The following is a 20,260-nucleotide window of genomic DNA, read 5'->3' on the forward strand; positions in this document are numbered from 1 at the left end:
AACAAGACACACTCCTTGCTCTTGTCTAGCTCACAGGGGAGTATGAAAACAAAAAGATTACAGCATGTAGCACAGGCAGCCTAACTACCCACCTGTAGCCAGGTACAGGATTGTCCTCCATGATTACTTAGGGCACGTGGCCAGTTTCACCAGCAGAAGTGGGGTCTGCTACTAAAAAGCCAACCTCAAGCCTTCAAAAATGTTTCCAGATACTGTTTCATCACTCAACACAAGGTGGAGGATCTGTGGGGAACTCTGAAGATGAAAGAAGTCAGAAGTAGGGGATTATGTGGGTCAGCATCATCCTTTCACCCAGGAAGGGAGTCCCTGAGGAGATAACCTGCTGTGATTCTGTGATTTTTCTTTTCCATTTCTTGGCAGCTCATGACTAATAAGAAGCGTAATGGAAGATGTGTTTTACTAAATTAAGTAATAAACATGGAAAGTTCTGGAAACTCAGACTTGCGACAGTCAAGGGGAAAGTGGCAAAAGAGGTCCTAGAAAAAGCGAGGCTGGAGACACACCCTACCCTTCAGGATGGGCAGGATTTATCCATGGTGTTGGAAAGCCTCAAGTAATACCTAACTGCATCTAGTAATTTAAAAGTGGTAGAGGGATAAAGGCCCTGAACAAGGAAGCAAAGTTGGGAGTTTTCACCGAACAGTAGAGAACCATTTCAGTACTGTTGACAGTCCTGCTGGCGTCATTAACCTTGTACTCTAGGGTTCTTGGTAGAGAATGACTAGAGGGGTCAGAAGCAGGGACAAACAGAGAGGACGGTCGATGGGCTTGTTATAATTAATGCAAAATGGTGTGTGGCTTTGGGGTGGAAAAGAAAGCAAATCCAAGAGGCACACTTCTAAACATCAAAGGAGCATGGTAATCAATTAGCAGGTGATGTGAGATGATGGAGCAGAATTCAATGTGAAGTGAAGAATGTCCAGGTTTCTCGAGTCCAAACAGGAGAGTTATGGAGCCATGTCTAGAACAGCGGGAAAAAAGAGAATGGTGGCCGGCAGAGTCACAGAGAAGAGGATGGACTCTACTGTATGTGTGATGTCTTTCTGTATGCTGTGAATATGTGTTGCTCTGATTGGTTAATAAAGAAGCTGCTCTGCAGAACCAGGGAGGCTATATAGCAGGGGGGACCCTAGGATGACTGTGGCTTATAATAAGTTTTGGTCTTACTCAATCACTGGGCAAGCCTCAGTGAAACATTTCACTATTAGGATAAGAATTTGTACTGTATCAAGCTGATAATAGAAAAATAAATAAATGAATAAATAAGAAAAGAAAAAAAAAAAAAAGCTGCTCCGGCCTATGTGAGTAAAATTATAGCCAGGCAGGAAATACAAGAGAGAGACAGGAAAAAGAAAGGCAGAGGCAGGAGAGACACCAGCTGCTGACCAAGGAGCAGCAAGATGTCAGCGGACTAGTAATGCCATGGCCATGTGGCAAAATATAGATTAATAAAATGGGTTAAGTTATAAGAGCTAGCTAGCAAGAAACCTGCCATAGGCCATACAATTAGTAGTTAATATTAAGCCTCTGAATGATTGTTTTATAAGTGGCTGAGGGATCGTGGGGCCAGGCAGGACCAGAGAAACCTTCCAGCTACAGTGGGACACTCACCAAAGTCTAGAAGCAGGAAGATGTTCAGTGTAATATAACCTCAGAGAGAGAAGCGTATATTTGTGATCGGGCGAAGTAATGGCATAAAAGAGAGGGAGAACAAGACTTGTTGGGCACCAGCACACAAGTAGGTGAGGTAGGGGGCATCTATGAAGGCTGAAAACAGAATTTTCCAAAATCTTAGACAATTCAGGTAGAATCTGAAAGGAGGACATCAGCAGTAGGAACTAAATTACCATGAGTTTCAGCTACCAGATCTTGATGGCCTTATTGAAAATAGCTTAGCTAGGGAAAGTGTGAAAATCTATGTAACAAACTGGATGATGTACACTTAACATAGATACTTAATTCATTATCTAACTATCTGGAAGGCCCTGTTTCTGTTTTCATTTCCTGTTTCTGCAATTTAAAAAAAAAAAAAAAAAAAAAAAAAAAAAAAAAAAAAAAAAAAAAAAATCTTGACAAAACAGCGTAAGGAATAAAGGGTTTATTTGGATCCCAATTCTAAGTTACAGACTATCATTGCAGAGAAGTCAAGATTGGATGAACTTGAAGCAGCTAATCACATTACTTACATCCACAGTCAAGTGCAGAAAGCAATTAATGAATGCATGCATGCCTGTACTCAACTTAGGATACCTTGCTGAGAAAATGGTACCTCCCACAGATGGGCAGTTCTTCCCACCTCAATTAACGTAATCCAGATAATTCCCCACAGATAGGCCAAAGGCTAACCTAATCTACATAAGCCGCTGAGACTAAGACTTCCCAGGTGATTCTACAGTGTATGGAGTCCACAGTCAAAATGAACCAGCACAGTCCGTAATTTAAGTTTATACAAATATTTTAGACTGATCAGACTGAGAAAAATATGGATGAATTTCTAATACAGATGATAATTGAAGGCATTAAGAATCCCTCAGGACAGTCCCCAAGGTCTTTCACAACCTGGTCCAAGTTAGTTTGCACAATGAACTTCTTCCTTGGCCTCCTCCCCTCACTGTGATATAACTCCCCGGACCACTTTGCTGCCTCCACTTCGAATGTTCATCATTGTTCCAAGCAGCTTCAATATCTTCCCTTTTGATGAGCAACCCTTAACTACATTGTTTCTCAGCAGACAAACCTGGCTGCAAACTGACTAGTTCTTGACTTTCACATCTCCATAATCATATGATGTGACAACAGTCTGACAGACCATGGGTGCTAGTATTTAGCTTCTGGTGAAATTCTCTCTCTTGGTTTGTGCCTGGACCTATGGTTTGCAATACTAATGGATTACAGAAGTAAGACTATGCCTATCAAAGGCCTAAGCTTTATGAATACCCTACTGCTTCCAGCTTTTGTTTTCTTTGTAGCCTTGAGTTGTCATTTTGCTATATAGATCATGAAAAGAAACTCATGAGAAGAATCAGGTCCTAAGAATAATTACACAGAAAACAAACAAACCAACCAAGAAACTCAGCGGGTAGCAGTAACCAAGGCCCAAGACATGTGTAGCCTGGCAGGTGATGCAGCCAGCTAGTCAGTCCTCTTAGCTGAAGCAATTAACTACATGAATGAAAACGCAAACCTGAATATCCAGAATAGTCACACTAAGCTTTGTTGTGTGCTTGGTCCAGATTCTTAATCTTCCAAATTATGTTTTGGAGTATTGGGGTGTTAGTAGTGACGCAGGGGGTAATTCCAGTGGATAACAATGGATACATGATAAAAGAATAAATAAAATAGAATTTATAAACAGCCTGCTATGTACCTGGCATTCTTCTAGGAGATAAGGGTCAACAACGAATAAAATAGACAATGATCTTTATTTGTTACACTGAATATTCCACTGCAAGTGAGTAATACACTTGGTTAAACAGAATGATAGGAATAAATGAGTTCTTTGTATAGACCCAAAGGAAAAGCGAGAGAGAGGGGTTGGAGGGGCTTTGGTTATGAATGGGAGAGTCAAGAAGGCTTTCAGGAGAAGAAAACGACCATGTAAGATAGAGAGCATAGAGAAATAGACAGATATATAACCGGGAGGAAATATTTGGGAAAAGGCAGCACCTGAGGTGCAAGTCTGTCTGGAATGCTTGATAGTACGCTAAGAGATCTGTGTAGCTGGGGCAGAGCAAGAGATGAATGGGGAAGAAAGGAAGGTGAAGGAGGAGTACAAGATTGTGTGTCAGAGTCCACAGCACATCCTGGTTCCATGATTCACCAAGAGGACTTGGACTCCACATATTGTCATGAACACGCTTATAATTTGTTAGTGAAGAACACAGAGCAAAATTATCAAAAGAAAAAAGTATATGGGTAGGAAGTCAGGAGGAGCCTAGGGGCAAGCTGCAAAGATCTTCCTAATTTCTTCAGTAATGAGTTCTGACCACACGTGTATGAAGGGCTGCCTGCTAATGAAGCCTATTACTCAAGGCTCTGTTGAAGGCTGGTCATAAAGACACACTCTGCTTAACATACATAAGAATTCCAGCACACACATACGCACTTAAAAAACTAAAGACCAGGCATTCTGCACAAGCCATGGATTTTACATAATCTTGCCCAGGAAGCCATTTTTGTTGGAAATGGTTGGGACCCTTCCACAAATCTAAGAGCCTAGATGTCAGCCAAGGGACAGCTTTGCAGGCAAGTCTTTCTGAGGAGAGCAATCTCACCCCTGCTGTGCGAGCAGCTTTCTTCTGCATTGGTATCCAGGTCATAGAGCACCATAAGGGCCGAGAGACATGGAAACTTGACTAGAAAAATGGCACGATCTGAGAAAGACTGTAAGTGATCACCTTAGCTGAAGAATGAAGAAGGTGCCTTCAGTCCCAGCACTCGGGAGGCAGAGGCAGGCAGATCTCTGTGAGTTCGAAGCCAGCCTGGTCTCCAGAGCGAGTTCCAGGACAGCCAGAGCTACACAGAGAAACCCTGTCTCGACAACCCACTCTAGTGGTGACACAGTTAGCAAACCAGGGACAATGAAAACCATGTGCTCCCGCACACGAGCAAGAGAACCAGGGTTTGGTCCCCATCACCCACATAAAAAGTTCCATGTGGTGATGTCTGTCTGTAATGTCAGTGCAGAAAGGGCACAGACAGGAAGCTCATTGGTCAGCCCGCCTAGCCTGCCCAGCAAGCCCCAGATTCCAGTGAGAGGTCTTAGGTCTTATCTCAAAAGATAAAGTGGACAGATCCTGATGAAACGCATGTTCGTCTCTCTCTCTCTCTCTCTCTCTCTCTCTCTCTCTCTCTCTCTCTCTCTCTCTCTCTCTCTCAAATAAAAATATAAAGCAAGTACCAGTGTTCTAAAAGAAAGATGGAGAAGGGAGATCAGATTCTGACTGTTCTATGATGCCAGAGTCAACAGAACTTGCAGGTTGGCTGTGGGTCACTAGAGGGCTGTGGTCATGAGAGGAAAGGAACCACTGAGGAAGACAGTTCCTGACTGGCATCACCAGAAAGATGGCATGGCCCTTTGACAACTGGCTTAGGCTACAGGAAACAAACATGAGCAGGAAATCAGGAGTTCAGCCTGCAGCATGCTTTCAGTGTGTGATACCGCTTGACATCCAAGCGAAAAGCATGCAGGAGGCAGCTGCACGTGGATTTAGGAGTTCAGGAGAGAGGGTGAGGCTGGAGCCATGGGGCTGGAACACCTCATCGTGGGATAAGCAGGGAGACAGGAGGAGTTGTACCAGCTGAGTGCTATAGCAAACTAAGGCTAACAGGGAGGAGGGGGTAGGAAAAGAGGTGGAGAACAGGCAGTAAGGTAGAGAGTGGGAAGAATATGGGATATGGGAAGCAAATATGTGCTTAAAACATTCAATGCTTTTAGCAGTCAGGAAGCATCTAACTTTAGTGAAAATGATCCAGATGTTTTGCTCACTGCTTCTTACTGTCCCCCTGTTACCTGTTACCCGAAATAGAGGAGGCACATCTTCAGGCTGGTGCACCAAAAATAAACAGAGGCAGTCCTTGACATTCTCTTCAAACAACCAGGCATTTATTTAGTGCCCGAATGGAAGATTTAAATTTTAAAACTATCTCGACCACCTCTGAATACCCAAAGTAAGTGAAGATCCTTCCTAATGGTAAAATTCTCATCAGAACGGAGCAGCAATATCTGTAAGGATGGCAAAACATGGATGCTAGCATTCTGAGCTTCAGACGGTGTTCTTCAGAGCACAGGGAAAACATCAGAGGAACATGGAACCTTAGCTGTCCATTCAAGTAGGCCATGAGAGGCTACTGAATGCTAACCAAAATTTAAAATTCAGTTCTTTGGTTGCACTAACTACACTGCAAGTATTTTGTAGACATGTGGCCCTATAAAAACCCATTAGACACAAATATACAACATCTACCACCCCAAGAATCTCTATTGGACTTCCCTGCTTTAGACTTTCCAAGGAAAGCCAGAAGTTCTGATTGCCACCAGATTTCTGAGATAATGTTAACTATCAGTCCCTTTAGAAAACACCCTCATAATAATCTGACAATATTACCATTTATCCAAGTTCCTCAGAGGGGATGTATGGCACAGAAATCCTAGGGATGAATACTTCACTGCTTAAGCCTTCTGAGCTCAACACTGGGTGCTCCAAACTGGGAGTGTGGCTCCCAGTCACACACACAGTTATTTAGATGAACACAAGTAAGATAGGTGGTGAGCCAGAGCCCAATCAATAAGCCCTATGGGGAAGGCTCTGGATTAATCATAGAAGGTGTGTATGTTTGTGTGTGTGCATGTGTGTGTTTGTGTGTGTGCATGTGTGTGTTTGTGTGTGTGCATGTGTGTGTTTGTGTGTGTGAGAGAGAGAGACAGAGACTGCATGTGTGCATGCATACATGCGTGTGTGTTGGGAGAGAAGAAGAAACAGAGAAAAAGATATGGGGATGCAGGAAGAAGAAGAGGGTTGAGGAAGAGAAGACCCACGGGCAAAACCCACATACCTGTCAGCGGCTCAGGCAAATGGCAGCAATGCATTAAGTGACCAATAAGAAAATAAAAAGAGGAACAGTGAGATGGCTCACTAGACAGAGGTGCTTGCTGCCAAGCCCAACTACCTTAGTTCAATTCCTGGGACCTACATGATGGAAGGTGAGAACCAATGCCTGAATGTTGTCTCCTGACTTACACACACATACCGTGGCACATGTGCACCCATGCACACACATACATGTGTGGATACACAGTATTAAAACACAGTAAGTTAAAATATAATCAAATGTTTAAACCAACAAAAATAAAGACAGAAAAAGTTAAACATGACAATAACGACTGACCCTTACAATTGGCTAGGTGATAACGGAAAGCAGAGCATTAGTAATTTCTTCTACAGAGAACAGGGTGTCTGAGTGCTAGTGGCCACCATGTGGGAAAGCAAAGTCCAGTGTTTCAGAAAAACCTATTGGTTTTTCCTAACAGAAGACAGAAATCTGGAATTGTACATGAACTCTCAAAACTCTCACACAATAAGCAAAGAGAACTCTAAGAAGACCTGTCACAGTCCAATGGCAGGACCCCAACTAAAATAGAGCAGTGCCTTGCTGACGATGAGTCAGCCTCTCTGGTGCTTTGAAGAGCACCGAGTCTGCGAAGTAGAGAACTGAACGGAAGTTAAAGGCCACAGGTAAATCAGACCCAGCAAACCGAAGAGTGCTTTACAAATTCAGGCCGAGACTAATGTGTGTATCCAAGAACCAGAAGATCAACTCAGGCAAAGGGCACCAAAGGCTGAAAAGTTCAGAAATTCAAGAGTTCTCGCTATTCCTCTAGGCTGGTCACACAGTGTTACTGCAGACCTCATTATTGTATAAACTCACTTAGATCCTGATGCCACAAGTAATCAGGAGATGGAGTTACTCTTATCTAGTTCTAGCTCTGAGAAAAATGTTAACTTGGAGAACAAAGTATTCAAGATGTCTACATACAGAAAAAGAAAATTCATTTTGAAAAACCTACTGAAGCTTCCTTGACTTACAAGGTTACTCATACATGCAGTGAGATCTATATGTCAACTTTAAAAAAAAAAATCCCATCATGCCCAGTATCCAACTATTTCTTTCCACTCCCCAACACACTACTTTCCCTGCCTTTTCTACTTTCTAGACTTCAATCCATTCAACTCACCAAGTATATGCATATATGTTCAGAGTAATAACTTGAGCGCCTTCTATGAGAATTGATTCTGGGTGGAAAGAGAAGAAGAGTTGCCTGGCCATAATTAAAGGTTATCTGTAGACATCTGTAACACAGTGTCTGCCATCAAACAAGTTTAACAAGTTAATTTCACCAATACCAAGAGACTAGTGATAGATTAGTCATTGACCCTGGTTGGGCACTGGAATCTGTGGAGTGCTCTTCATATACCTGTGCCCAAGGTCCACACCATACTCACTTGATCAAAATCTTGATAAAAGGATTCAGGCACATGTACTGTTTAAAATGCCAAATGTCAAAGTCAGAGGTGATACTCAGCCAGAGTTGACAGCCCTGCAGGATACGGTTCAATTATCCATTCACCTGTGACATGTAATTTTGATGATAAATTTAACTAATTACTCAGTGACCCACACCTTGTCTGCTTAAGGAGACAATCACCTTTACTAACTACTTCACTAAATTGGATTTAGTGCCCAAGACACTGATAGAGTACCAGGATCCAAAGATAAGAAACCCCATAATTCTAGTCCTTCCATCAACTCACCTTCCAAGATGAATTCATCCAATAGAAATGGGCAATTCCAAGTCTCTGAGTTCAGAGCATAATTAAAGCCTTCCCCCAAGGTTCCTCCTGTTTCTCCAGCATCTCACCTACTTCTAGCCTTATCTTATGTTGACTCAGCTGGTTCCAACATACCACAAATTCCCGGCTCTTTGCTTATGCTCAGCGGGTAGTGTCCCTTCTCTAAGGCTGGGTACAAAATCTAGAAGGGCCTCCTTGGGATTCCCTCACCCTTTAGCCCTTCAAAATGACAACTTCCATCCTCACTCTTGAAGCTTTTCTCCAATCTTGATCCTTCAGGACTCAGGGGGAAACAGATACCTTACATTCATGTTCCCACCAAGTTTCTGTCTCCCTGCATCTCCCTCCTCCTGGATGTGTGCAGTAGATTGCCCAGTCTTTGGCTTGTTTATCATTAGGCTGAGGAACATCTTTCATAGATGCTCTGCAGCAGTATTTGCTTTGGAAACAACTTCTCTCTATAACACGGCACTCATACCATAAAAGATACAGTGAAGAGGAATGTGACTACCATGCTGCAGCTAGGGGTAGCTCAATGGTACAGCACTCCGTTAACATGCATGAAACCTTCTGCTGTATACGGAAAACAGAACGATGCTATCTTCATGTGTTGTTATTGCCGCTAACAAAGAAAGTCTTTGAAAACAAAATGAAAAAGACAGCAACATAGGAGGCTATGTGGTTAATGGCTAAGAGCAAGGACCAAAAAACCACAGCCCCCGGGTTCAAGCACAATGCTGCAATTCACTAATAATCTCTATACCATGCGTAACAATTGGTAAAATAGGGAAATCTAACTCTTGATGTTGTGGGAGAGAAGTCACATGGCACACGAGAAGCTCCTAACACAGAGTAAGCATAGTACCTGTCATTATTATTGGGCACAGGGTTGAAGCTTTGCTATCCAGAAAAACAAGCCTTTTGAATCTCTCTGCCTGGTTTATAGAAAGTGAATTCTTTCCAAGTTGTACAAATTGAATTTTGACATTTCTGGTCTTCCTCCATTTTTTTTTAATTCAATGGATTAAAGCATGGGATTTTTTAAGAGTATTTCATGACATTTCAAGTTACATTAGGAACACTAATTATTAGCTAAGTCTTATAATATCCCTTAAAATGAAAGTAGAGGAGAAGAATATTTAGGGAAGGGGAAAACATCATTTTCCACATAAATTGAAATTTTAAAATTCAAAATGAAAGAGAGATTTCATAAGCTTTGGGTGACCTTTAAATGTCACATTCACTAATATACAAATGCAAACATAGAAAAAATGGAATGTCTGGTAATAACTGTAACCTGATCGATGCAGTTACATTGAGTTCTGTGATATAAATTATGCTTCCAGTTCAGAGTAGCCCTAGCTTTTAACACCTTTGAAGATCTAACTACAACCCATTAAAGATCAGTGGTTATTTTGTAATGATTATTTACACGCTTGTAGCTTAACTCTGGACAATATATGTCTAAATTTATAGTAAACTTCTAAATGTATAAGATTTGAGCACATACCTTATTTTTATCATGATAAATTTATCATCTCAGTAAACAATTCTTCCATGAAATCAACTTTAATAATCTGTGTAGATTACATTGTTACTGCTAACCTTAGTCAATTTTCAAAAGCCAGTGAAATGTGGTTTCAAAGGTAATCGTTTACTTGGTCAAATCTCAATTTTTAACCGAATTACGTGATACCAACAGTACACCAATGTAGCAACAGCACAAAGCCAAACAAAACAAAACCCTCAGTGAGTTAGAATCATACATTGCTTTATACGCACATTAAACTTTCCTGCTGCTTCAATTCTATGGTAAAGATTACAGTGTTAGGGACTGTAGGTGATTTTTTTTTAAGGCTTTTCACTCTACTCTCTTCCAATTCCTTTAAGTGTATACGGGGCAGGGGGTTGGTGGTGTACACACACAAACACACGTGAGTGCAGATGCTTTCGGATTGGCTCCTTTTAGAGTTAGATTTACAGACAGTCGTGAGCCATCAGATATGGGTGCTGGCAACTGCACTCTGGTCCTCTCCATGGACAGTATGTACTCCCAATTGCTCAGCCAGTTCTCTCTAGCCTCCGGTCTCCAATTCTTGACCATTCAGAACAATATGTGCATGTATCCATCAGATGTCTGCCTTCTGTGCACCAATTCTTAGGGGAAGCATAGAAATTATACGGATCCCTTTAATCTCTAAATGAAATTCTTGGGGGAGGAGAGATGAGTCAGAGAGTGGGGCTCTGACCACTGAGCTTGAACGGCCTATGCTGATTCCCATCCACACAGGAGGAGGAACCAAGCTGGGCAAGTTGTTCTCTTGACCTCCAAATATGCACAATGGTATATTTGCACCCCCCATAAACACATTAAATAAATATGTACAATTTTCACTTTAAAACTGTGTACTTGGGAAAAAAGTGATTTCTATACTTTGGATGACCTATGACATTAAAATAAATGAAAATCAGTTTTTCATCTCAAGATGGACCAACTTGTGGACTGTCGTTTGCAATATTATGCGAACAAATATTCAAAGAACTATTGTCTCCGAAAACAGGAGTTGGTGGCTTATCTGTTTGAGACGTCGTTGAAACATACACGACAGGCCATGTAAAAATTGAAAGAAAAAAACAAAAACAAAAACAAAAAACCTAAGCCTGGTGGTAGTTTCGCATGTCCTTAATCCTAGAACTCAGGGGGCTGGGACAGGTAGATCTATGTGAGTTCCAGGCCAGCCTGAACTACAAATCGAGTTTCAGGACAGCGAGGGCTGTTAAAGCAGAGAAACCCTGTCTCACAAACAAACAAACAAACAAACAAACAAAAAATTGAAAAATTTAAAGTTGCTTTTTCAGAGCATTCATATAAAATTTCCATAGAAGCCCCCATATGTCACGCAGACACCTGACCAGAGTTCGAGTCCTGCCACTTCGTATGTTAGCTCTTGACTTCCACTTGTTCTTAACTTGGGCAGCAGAACTGTGGGTCATCCTTCTTATTTTGGGAGTAACCCAGGTCCCGACTCAGTCCATAGCTCACAGAGAGTGAGCAGAAAAGATCCTGGCGCACTAGCTAGGATAAGCAAGCAGCATCCCACCTGAGCTCCTGACCAGGTCACTGGGTGACCTACCACCATCCTGAGAGCTCCAAAAGCAAAGCGCCAATAGCTCTAACTTTGGGGTGTTTCTTGAGCCAATCAAAGCTCTAACTCCAAGGTGCCTCACTGGGGCGGGCCTTAGTGGGTCAGAAATCACACTTCAGGTGAGCAGCACCGTTTACATCACAAGGTCCCTTTGCAAGGAGGTCCCAGTGCCCTGCCACTCAAACACCTGGGGCTGTCTTAGAGAACAGCCTGGCTGTGTGGACTAGGAAGTAGGCCTCAGATGGCCAAGGTGTAAGGACCCCCAAGTGAGGGGTTGGGGGAGCCTCCATTCCTCCCAGGGCTCTGAATGGCAAGGCAGGGCTACTTCGGGTCCCTGGCATTAGCCAGCCTGCAAAAGTTGTGGCCGCAGGCAGCGCTCACCGGGCCGCTGGGGTGATCTGAGTTCCATAAAAAGCGCCACTTGGTCCAGGCGCCGGGCAGGTGCGTGGCCTAGGGCACTTGCGGCGCCCCGGCACTGTCGCGCCCCGCTCTCCCGCCACCCCCCGTCCCGGCAGCGCCCCTCACCTGGTCCCGGGTCTTCAGGTAGCGCTGCAGCGCCTGCTGGGTGAGCTCGCGGACGCGCAGCTGGCCGTCCTTGCAGGGCACCACGATGCCGGTCCTGCCGAAGCACACTGTCACTTTCATCCTGCCCCTGGGTTCCCGCGCCGGGGCCGGGACCGAACAGGTGTCTGACCCGCCCCCCCTCTACCCGGGCGCAGCCCCTCCGTCGGGGGTGGGGGGCCGGTGGGGCGGACACGCCGCTGTCCCGCGCGTGGCTCCGGGGCAGGGTCCCGCGCGGCTGCACCACCACCACCCCCGGGGTGGGTGGGGCGGGGGCAGCCGTCCCCCCCCCCCCGACGGGAGGCCGAGGGCGGGAAGCAAGCGGACCCGGGGACGCGGCGGGTGGGTCGGCCGGGCGCCGGCGGAGGCTCCACGCGCCAAAGTGAAACTGCGGGCGCCGCCCGGCCCGGCCCGGCCCTGCCTCTGGCGGTGGCCCTGGCGACCGTGGCAGGGCCGGCCCAGGCCCGGGCTGGAGTGGGCGGCGGCGGCGGCGGCGGCGGGGCGCGGGGCCGGAGTTGGGAGGAAACTTTTGCGCCGGCTCCCAACTCCTCCGACGCGCGCGGCGCACTGGGCTCCCCGCGGCCCGCGGGCCAGCCTGGGCCCCGGCTCTTAAAGGGGCCGCGGCGCAGCCGGGTCACAGAGCACTCCGCCCGCGCGTCGCACCGGGCTCGGGACCCACCCACCCCGGGGTAACTGAACCTTGGGTAGCCTAGTGCCAGCACTTGGTTCTCTCTCTCTCCCCCTCACTCCTACACGCGGCCGGCGGAGCTCAGGGGAATTGTAACGGGATCTGGGAGCGACCACAGGGGAATTGAAACCGGATCTCATAAAGCACACTTGGAAGAGATAGGAAATGGCAGAGCAAGTAACTCCCTTAGAGTGAGAGTTGGAGCAAGGTTCAAGGGGAGCTGCGGAGCAGGTGCTTCTTGCCACGCCTTCTAAAATAACCCCAGTGGTAGCTTTCAGGTATTGAGAGGTGAGGACCGCCTGAGGGCAGAGCTTTGAAGCTACCTACCTCTGGAGCCCCAAGAGAGCTGAGCTGAAAGGAACTTTAAGGACACGGTGCAGACGCCCAATGTTGCACCAAAGATCACACCCAAAGTCCAAATGATAGTGTGTAAAAATAAACATTTTTCCTATTGAAAGGTGACTCCTCCCATTGTGCGTTTGACTAGGAAAAGAAATAACACCCTTGACTCCTGATATCGCAGGTGTGTATCCTTGAACACCTGAACACAAGGGATGGGGGGCGGGGCAGATCAGCAAGTAACATCTGTATCCTTAATTCTCACATCAACAGCTCCTTTGAGCTGGAAGGAAAATGCTCCCCCCACCACCACCACCTTTGCAGAAAGAAGGGTGCTCAGGCTCCTGGGAGTGGCTCTATGGTAGAGCTTTTCTCTCCAGGGTGTATGGCCCTGGATTTGATCCCCAACACTGAAAGGTTCAAAAACAAAAACAGATTAGCAATGGGAGACTGAGCAGGCCATGGGGTTGCCACAATGAAAAGAACACAGGTCCTCCTCACTAAATCTATAGTGTCTCCTGGCAGTTTTCAAAGCTGTTTGGTGCACCCTACAAGATGCCCAAGAGATCCATCATTTTCTCCCTGAATTGCTGGGATGTCAACTTAAACTCAACTTGAATTGCTTGAGATGGTATGGAATCTTAAGTTAGTGGATTTGGGAGTTCTGATCATTTTAAACTCTTTTATACATTTAATATACTTTGGCTGAGTTCTGGTGTTCTGTGTAAGCAACTTATATAAAGTCAATGGCCACAAAGAGGGTCGTGTAAACTGAGTCAACTTGAAAAAAATGCAGAGTAGACAGTCTAGTTTGGTTGCAAATCCAGCATACTGATTTAAGTAATCCAAACAGATTTTTTTTTTGTCATAAAAGCCAAAGAAAAATCCATCGAGTACCCCATTGAGGCAAGGTTGGAGTTGGGATCACAAAGTGTGTCTTCAGGGACTATCTCCAGCTATTAACTATATTGCCAATATTGCCTCTGGTCCCAGTGAATTGGGCTCACAGGCATTGTTCTGTGTATCTTCCACAAGAAGTAGTAGAGTCGAGCAAATACAAACGCCAGTCATTGATGAGTGGTTGGTCCTCACTTAAAAAAAAAAAAAAAAGATGTATTTATGTATTATGTATACAGAAGAGGGTGCCAGATCGCATTACTTTAGTACTGAGAATTACACGGATATTTTGGAAGGTGGAGAGCCAAGAGTCTCAGCTGATGAAGCAAGCCCACCCCGCATCCTTTGTTCTTCCCTTTCCTTCAGCATCTCACCAAACTGCTCTTCCACTCAGACCAGGACTAGTGTTGGCTCCTCTCCTTTGCAGCCTACTCTATGTTCTCCTCTGGCACCCAGCGCCTCCAACTTCCTGGCTTTGAGAATCCCAGGTCAGCCATGAAGAACACACAGGCTCCCCACCTCCCTTGTCCCACTCACAGGAAGATTAGCATCAGGTCATAGGAATGCAGCAAAGTTTATGCCTGAGGTAGAGAGAAGCCTGTAGCTAGGCTCTGATGTGAGCAGTGCCCATACACCATCCAATGAACTTCCATGACCCCACATTAGTAATTGGGAATAGGGTTTAGTGTTTATATTTCATGTTTATTAAATAACCATGTTCAATTTGCTTCTCAGCCTCATCACAGCACACGTAGAAACAATTCATCATATATTAAGAAGAGTAGCACAGTCATCTACGCCCTGCAAACACCTAAATCAATATTTCATGCCCTGTGGGACTTCCTAGGCAGAAGACAATAAATAATTTGCCTTGATTGAGTAACGCTGGAGGAGTCTAGACCTGGGCTCCATTTTCTTGTTTTTGCCTGCTGAGTGGATTAACGTTGCCTGTGGTGTGATATTTTCCCATTTGTTTTCCAATAGTTTAGTAGGCAATCACACTGGCCACCATTATTAAACTGCCCAGCCTTGTGAAAGGCATGGTGGAAATGTCAGGTACCATGAGGTGTACATTGACTAAACCATAGTAGTTGCTAATCTGCAGTTGACCGGCAATCCATACCAATTTTTTATTCTATTAAGATAAAAAGTATCTTTTGGCTTTCAATGAATCAGTTATAAAAGTCAGTATTTATCATAGAAACCTTGTTGAATGGGGGATTATCTTTACTTTTGAGGTCATGGAAGCCTTGTTATAGTCAATTAAAATGAGCCAGGCGGTAGGATGGTGCACACTTTTAATCCCAGCACTTGGGAGGCAGAGGCAGGCAAATCTTTGTGAGTTTGAGGCCAGCCTGGTCTAGAGAGTGAGATCGAGGAAAGGCACAAAGCTACACAGAGAAGCTCTGTCTCGGAAAAAAAAAAAAATGGTACAGTGTCACATAGATCCTCTGTCTTGACTGTGATAAATAACGTTGCAGGATGCAAAGGAGTACAGTTTTCCCATAAACATGTTAAGTGTTTGCATCTCTTCTCTGAGGGATGTCCATTGATATCTATCATCCATTTTACTGGGGTCTGGGCTTGTTTTTGCCTTTGATATTTTTGTTTTTTCAGTACCTCATAAACGATGTATATTAGCTCAGAGAGAGAATGTGTGAAACACTTTCTACCACGTGTAGGTAGTTGCTTCACTCTGATGCCTGTTGTATAGAAGCCTTCTAATTGTATGTATGCAACTCTACAGGTGTCTAGTTCTGGTTGACACCTGTGCTTTTGAGGTCTTATTCAAGTAAATCCTTCCCATTCCAATATCTTGAGGCATGACCTCTATTTTTTTTTTGTCTAGTTGCTTTATAGTTCATTAGCACAAAGTATTTAACCATTTTAAGCTGTTTTTTAATATGGGTAAAAATACAGGTCTAGTTTTATCTTTCTCCATATGAATATCTAGTTTTCCCAGCACAGTTTATTGAGGACACTCCTTTTCCAATGCCTGGTCTTAGCACCTTTGCCAAAACTCAGTTGGCAGTTCGTGACTGAGTTCACTTCTAGAGTCTCCATGTCTGTTTGTAGGCCAGCATCCTGCAGTTTTGATTAGTCTAGGTAGTGTGACATTTTCACAGTATTTCTTCTTCTAACACAAAAGCCTGGACTGTCGTTCTGCCTGTGGGTGTGGGTGTCCTCTTCAATTTCTTTATCACAATAGTTTTCTCATGATGAACTTTTACCTTCCCGACTAAATGCATTGTACATCATCTTTTGCAGCTATTATACACTGAATTACTCTCTTGACTAGTCAGATTATCTGCTTCTGGTTTATAAAAAGGATTCTGATTGTTGTATGACAGCTTTGTGTCCTGAGTCACTGCTAAGCTCTTTCAGTGTTTCTAATCGTTTCCTGGTGGTGTCTTGGGTTTTCTACATGTAAGATCAGGTTGTCTCTAAACAGTAACGATTTGACTTACTTCCCTACTGATAAACACCATGACCAAAAGCAACTTGGGGAGCAAAGGGTTCCTGTCATCTTCTACCTTACAGCTGACACTGAGAGAAGCCAAGACAAGAACTTGGAGGCAGGAACTGAAGCAGAGGCTATGGAGGAATGCTGCTTCCTGCCTTATTCTCCATTGCTTGTTCAGCTTTTTTTAAATAACTCAGGACCACTTGCCCATAGGTAGCACCTCCCACAGTGGGCTGGGTGTCCCAGATCAATCATAAATCAAGGAAATGCTTCCATAGACATGATAACAGGCAATCTGATACAGGCATTTTTTTTTTTTTTCAATTGAGGTTCCCTCTTTCCAGATGACATTAGCTTGGGTCAAGTTGATAGACATTAACCAGCACATTTCCCCTTTCCAATCTGAGTGACCTTTGATTCTTCCTCTGGCCTGATGGCTCTGAGTAGGATTTCTAGAATTATGCTGAATGTAAATGACTAAAATGAGCACCCTTGTGGTCTCAGAGTTTCTATTACTGCAACAAAACACATGAACAAAACGCATGTTGGGGCGGAAAGGTTTATGAGATTAACACTTCAGCATTGATGTTCATCATTGAAGGAAGTCAGGACAGGAACTCAAACAGGGCAGGATCCCTCAGACAGGAGCTGATGCAGAGGCCATGGAGGGTGCTGCTTACTGGCTTGTTTCCCATGACTTGCTCAGCCTGCTTTCTTATAGAACCCAGGACCAGCAGCTCAGGAGTGCCACCACCCACCACGGGCTGGGCCCTCCCCATTGGTCACTAAATGAGAAAATGCTTTACAGCTGGATCTCATGGAGGCATTTCTTCAACTGAGGCTCTTTCCTCTGATGACTCTAGCTTGTGTTGACACACCAGACAAACTTGTATTGTTCTAGATCTTAGAGAGACAGCGTTCATGATTTCCCTATTTAATATGCTTCAACTATAGGCTTACTCTACAGTCCTTTATGTTGCTGAAGTATAGTCTTTCTTTATCTACTTTGTTCATTTTTCGTCACAAAAAAATGTTGAATTTTATCAAATGCTTTTCCTGTGTCTACTGAAATAATATATTTTTGTCCAACCTGTTGACATGTTGTACCATATTTTTTATTTCCATATCCTGAACTACACTTTTATCACTAAAGTGAATCCTACTTGATTATAATAAATAACCTTTTAAATGTGCTGCTGGATTTGAGTTGTCGGCATTTTATTGATGATTCCTGCACCTATATTTATTAGAAATGTTGGCTTATAACTATTTTTTTTTCTGGTTGGATTCTTGTTTAGTATCTAAATAATATTAGATTCACAGAATGCATTTGGAAGATTTTGTCCTCATCAATTATTTGAAATAATTTGAGAAGAATTGGTATAAATTCTTCTTTAAATATTTGATAGAATTCATCAGAAAAGCTGTTTGGTCTTTTGCTTCTCTTTAGGAGGCTTTTTGTTGCTCATTCAAATCTTATGTTTTGCTTTTATTGCTCTACTCAAATTTTCTGTTTCTGCGTGACTCAGTATGGGTATGTTGACTGTACCACTACAGAATGTTCCTGAAGCTCTCCTGGAAGTATGAATAGAATTGGTCTACTTTTCGGGGGAGTGAACTACTCTCATTGGGAATAATCTGCTTTTCTAACAGTCTGTCATTACACATGTTCAATGAATAGATCAACAAACCTCCACAAAAGATGCATCTTGACCATCCTCCTTTAGACAAAATTAGACACTAAGATCTTCCCTTAACTCACTTTCTTCAAAAGAACTTGGATCATAGAATGATTTCTCATTAAATTAAGTAAAGTGAAAGCAAGGAAACTCTTGTAATGATGTATGGAGAGTCGGTCATTATTAGATGTCTTGCCTCATCATATGATCTTCTGTGAAGCTTCATAGGACCCATGAATGCTGACCACTGGTTTTGTGCCCAATCCAGGGTAGCACTGGGTCCTCCCACCACTGGGCCTCATTAAGAAGCTGGGAAGAGTAGGGCCAATTACAACGGTTGAGATGCTTTCTCACAAGCTCAGTTAGCTAAGGACGTAAACTAAGGTAAGGGTACCCATACGAATCCTCACTTCAGTTCTGCTCAGTTTCTAGAAGAATTCCATCTGCTGCTCATGTATGTTCTTCTGCACGGTAAGGAAAATGGGGTTGTGTTCCTGCTATCAGCAGACTGCAGAGAGAGCTGTGATTGGGCCTTGGATGCTTCTGTGTGCAAATGGGTTTCAGGCAGAGTTAGCAGACTGGAGCTGTGTAGAACTATATTCTCTATTTGCCCACTGTGTGATCTCAGTCGACTGGTTCTGCCCCTCTGGGTAAAATGTGGTGATAGTCTTGCCATATGTATCACATATGTAATACATCTAGCACCTAGTAGGCAACAGATATCATCCCGCCCACCTTTCATTTTGCCTACAGAACAAACACTTCTCTCTTTTCTTCTTGAGTCCATGTCTCCTGTTAGCCAGGCTGAGGATGGCTTTGAACAACTGATCCTTCTACCTCCCCGTCCTGAGCACTGAGGATTACTGGAATGCAGCTCTATGCCCAACGCTAATACCAGCATTGTTTATTTTGCTAGTAATTAGCTGGCACATACTAGCTAATTTTTTACTTTCATGAGTCCTGAAATGTCTTTCTTACAGAGAAATAGCCCAGATGATATTTAGATTCTATACATCACTGCTCTCCTCAACAATTTCTAAAGCTCAAATAGAAATAACTCTGTAATGAGGGCACCAGGCTCACAGCAAACCTAATAATCAGATCTGTACTGCACTTCACCACAGTCTACTCATTATTTTATCTGATGCTCAAAAATGAATCCTGCAATAATTCTCTAGTACCTGAGAACTATAAAAATATAGAGCTGAAAAGAGCCATGAATTTATTTGCTACATTCTCATTTTATAGGTGGGGAAATTGAGAACTAGTGAAATTACCTAACCCATAGTATTCTGGTGCATAGATGAGATGCAAACACTCACTTCGAGCCCAGACTGTCTGGCTCAGAGTCCAGTGCTTTCATAACTTCTTTGTGAAAACAACAGCTTCTTGATCGTCACGACCCAGGATATGCTGATAAAGAGCTCATTCTTCTGCCTATGCCTACAGTTTCAATTTCAACTTGACATTCGGCACCTTTATTCTAATACAATTGCCATCCTTGAAAAGACTGACTGGGTGTTCAAATGATGAGCATAAAAACCGGGAAACTATGGAAGTATTTCCAGCAGGTCAGTGTCATACTCAGATTAATGCTTGGTGGAATGCAGAGAACCTAGAGATAGACAAAAGCCCTGGGTGACTTCATTCCACCTGCCATTCTTCCCTTTAGGCATTGGGACTTATTCAACATTAACAATCAACTGCTCTCAAGATGATGGTGGAGCTTTGGCTCTAATGACAAAGACAGATAATAAATGAACAAGATGTTTGCAAATTGCAATGCAACACAACAAAAGGTCTGAGCGGCCAGCAGCGTGACAGAGAACCGCGTGGTAAAAGAGAGCCCATTTACATGAACCGTGGCAGGAAGAATCGAGAAGAAAAGACCAGCAAGATAAGCCCTGAAGTCCTGACTTTTTGGAATTCAATAAAATCATTTTGGTTCCTGGATCATTAAGGAACCAGAAGAGAGTGGAGAGATGAGGTTGACAAGATGGAGGATGGTCCGCAGCCACTCTTCCTTAAATACCATGGTAGTATAGATAAGCAGGAAGCAGGTATTGTGAGATGGAACAGAATTTATGACAGAATGAGGAGAGTTAGATTGGGGG

General features: G+C 43.7%; 1 protein-coding gene across 1 annotated transcript in view; it reads right to left on the bottom strand.

Annotated features, from left to right (window-relative positions):
* The window catches only part of Pard3b (par-3 family cell polarity regulator beta), a 993,468-nt gene extending 981,097 nt beyond the window's left edge, over positions 1-12,371 (bottom strand). Inside the window, exon 1 of the mRNA XM_028891309.2 lies at positions 12,044-12,371. Within this exon, the coding sequence (XP_028747142.1) occupies positions 12,044-12,163 (120 nt within the window). The 5' untranslated portion in view covers positions 12,164-12,371. The remainder of the gene's footprint in view (positions 1-12,043) is intronic.
* Positions 12,372-20,260: the final 7,889 nt, after the last annotated feature.

Source organism: Peromyscus leucopus, chromosome 13 (assembly GCF_004664715.2).
Source record: "Peromyscus leucopus breed LL Stock chromosome 13, UCI_PerLeu_2.1, whole genome shotgun sequence".
Taxonomy (NCBI): domain Eukaryota; kingdom Metazoa; phylum Chordata; class Mammalia; order Rodentia; family Cricetidae; genus Peromyscus; species Peromyscus leucopus.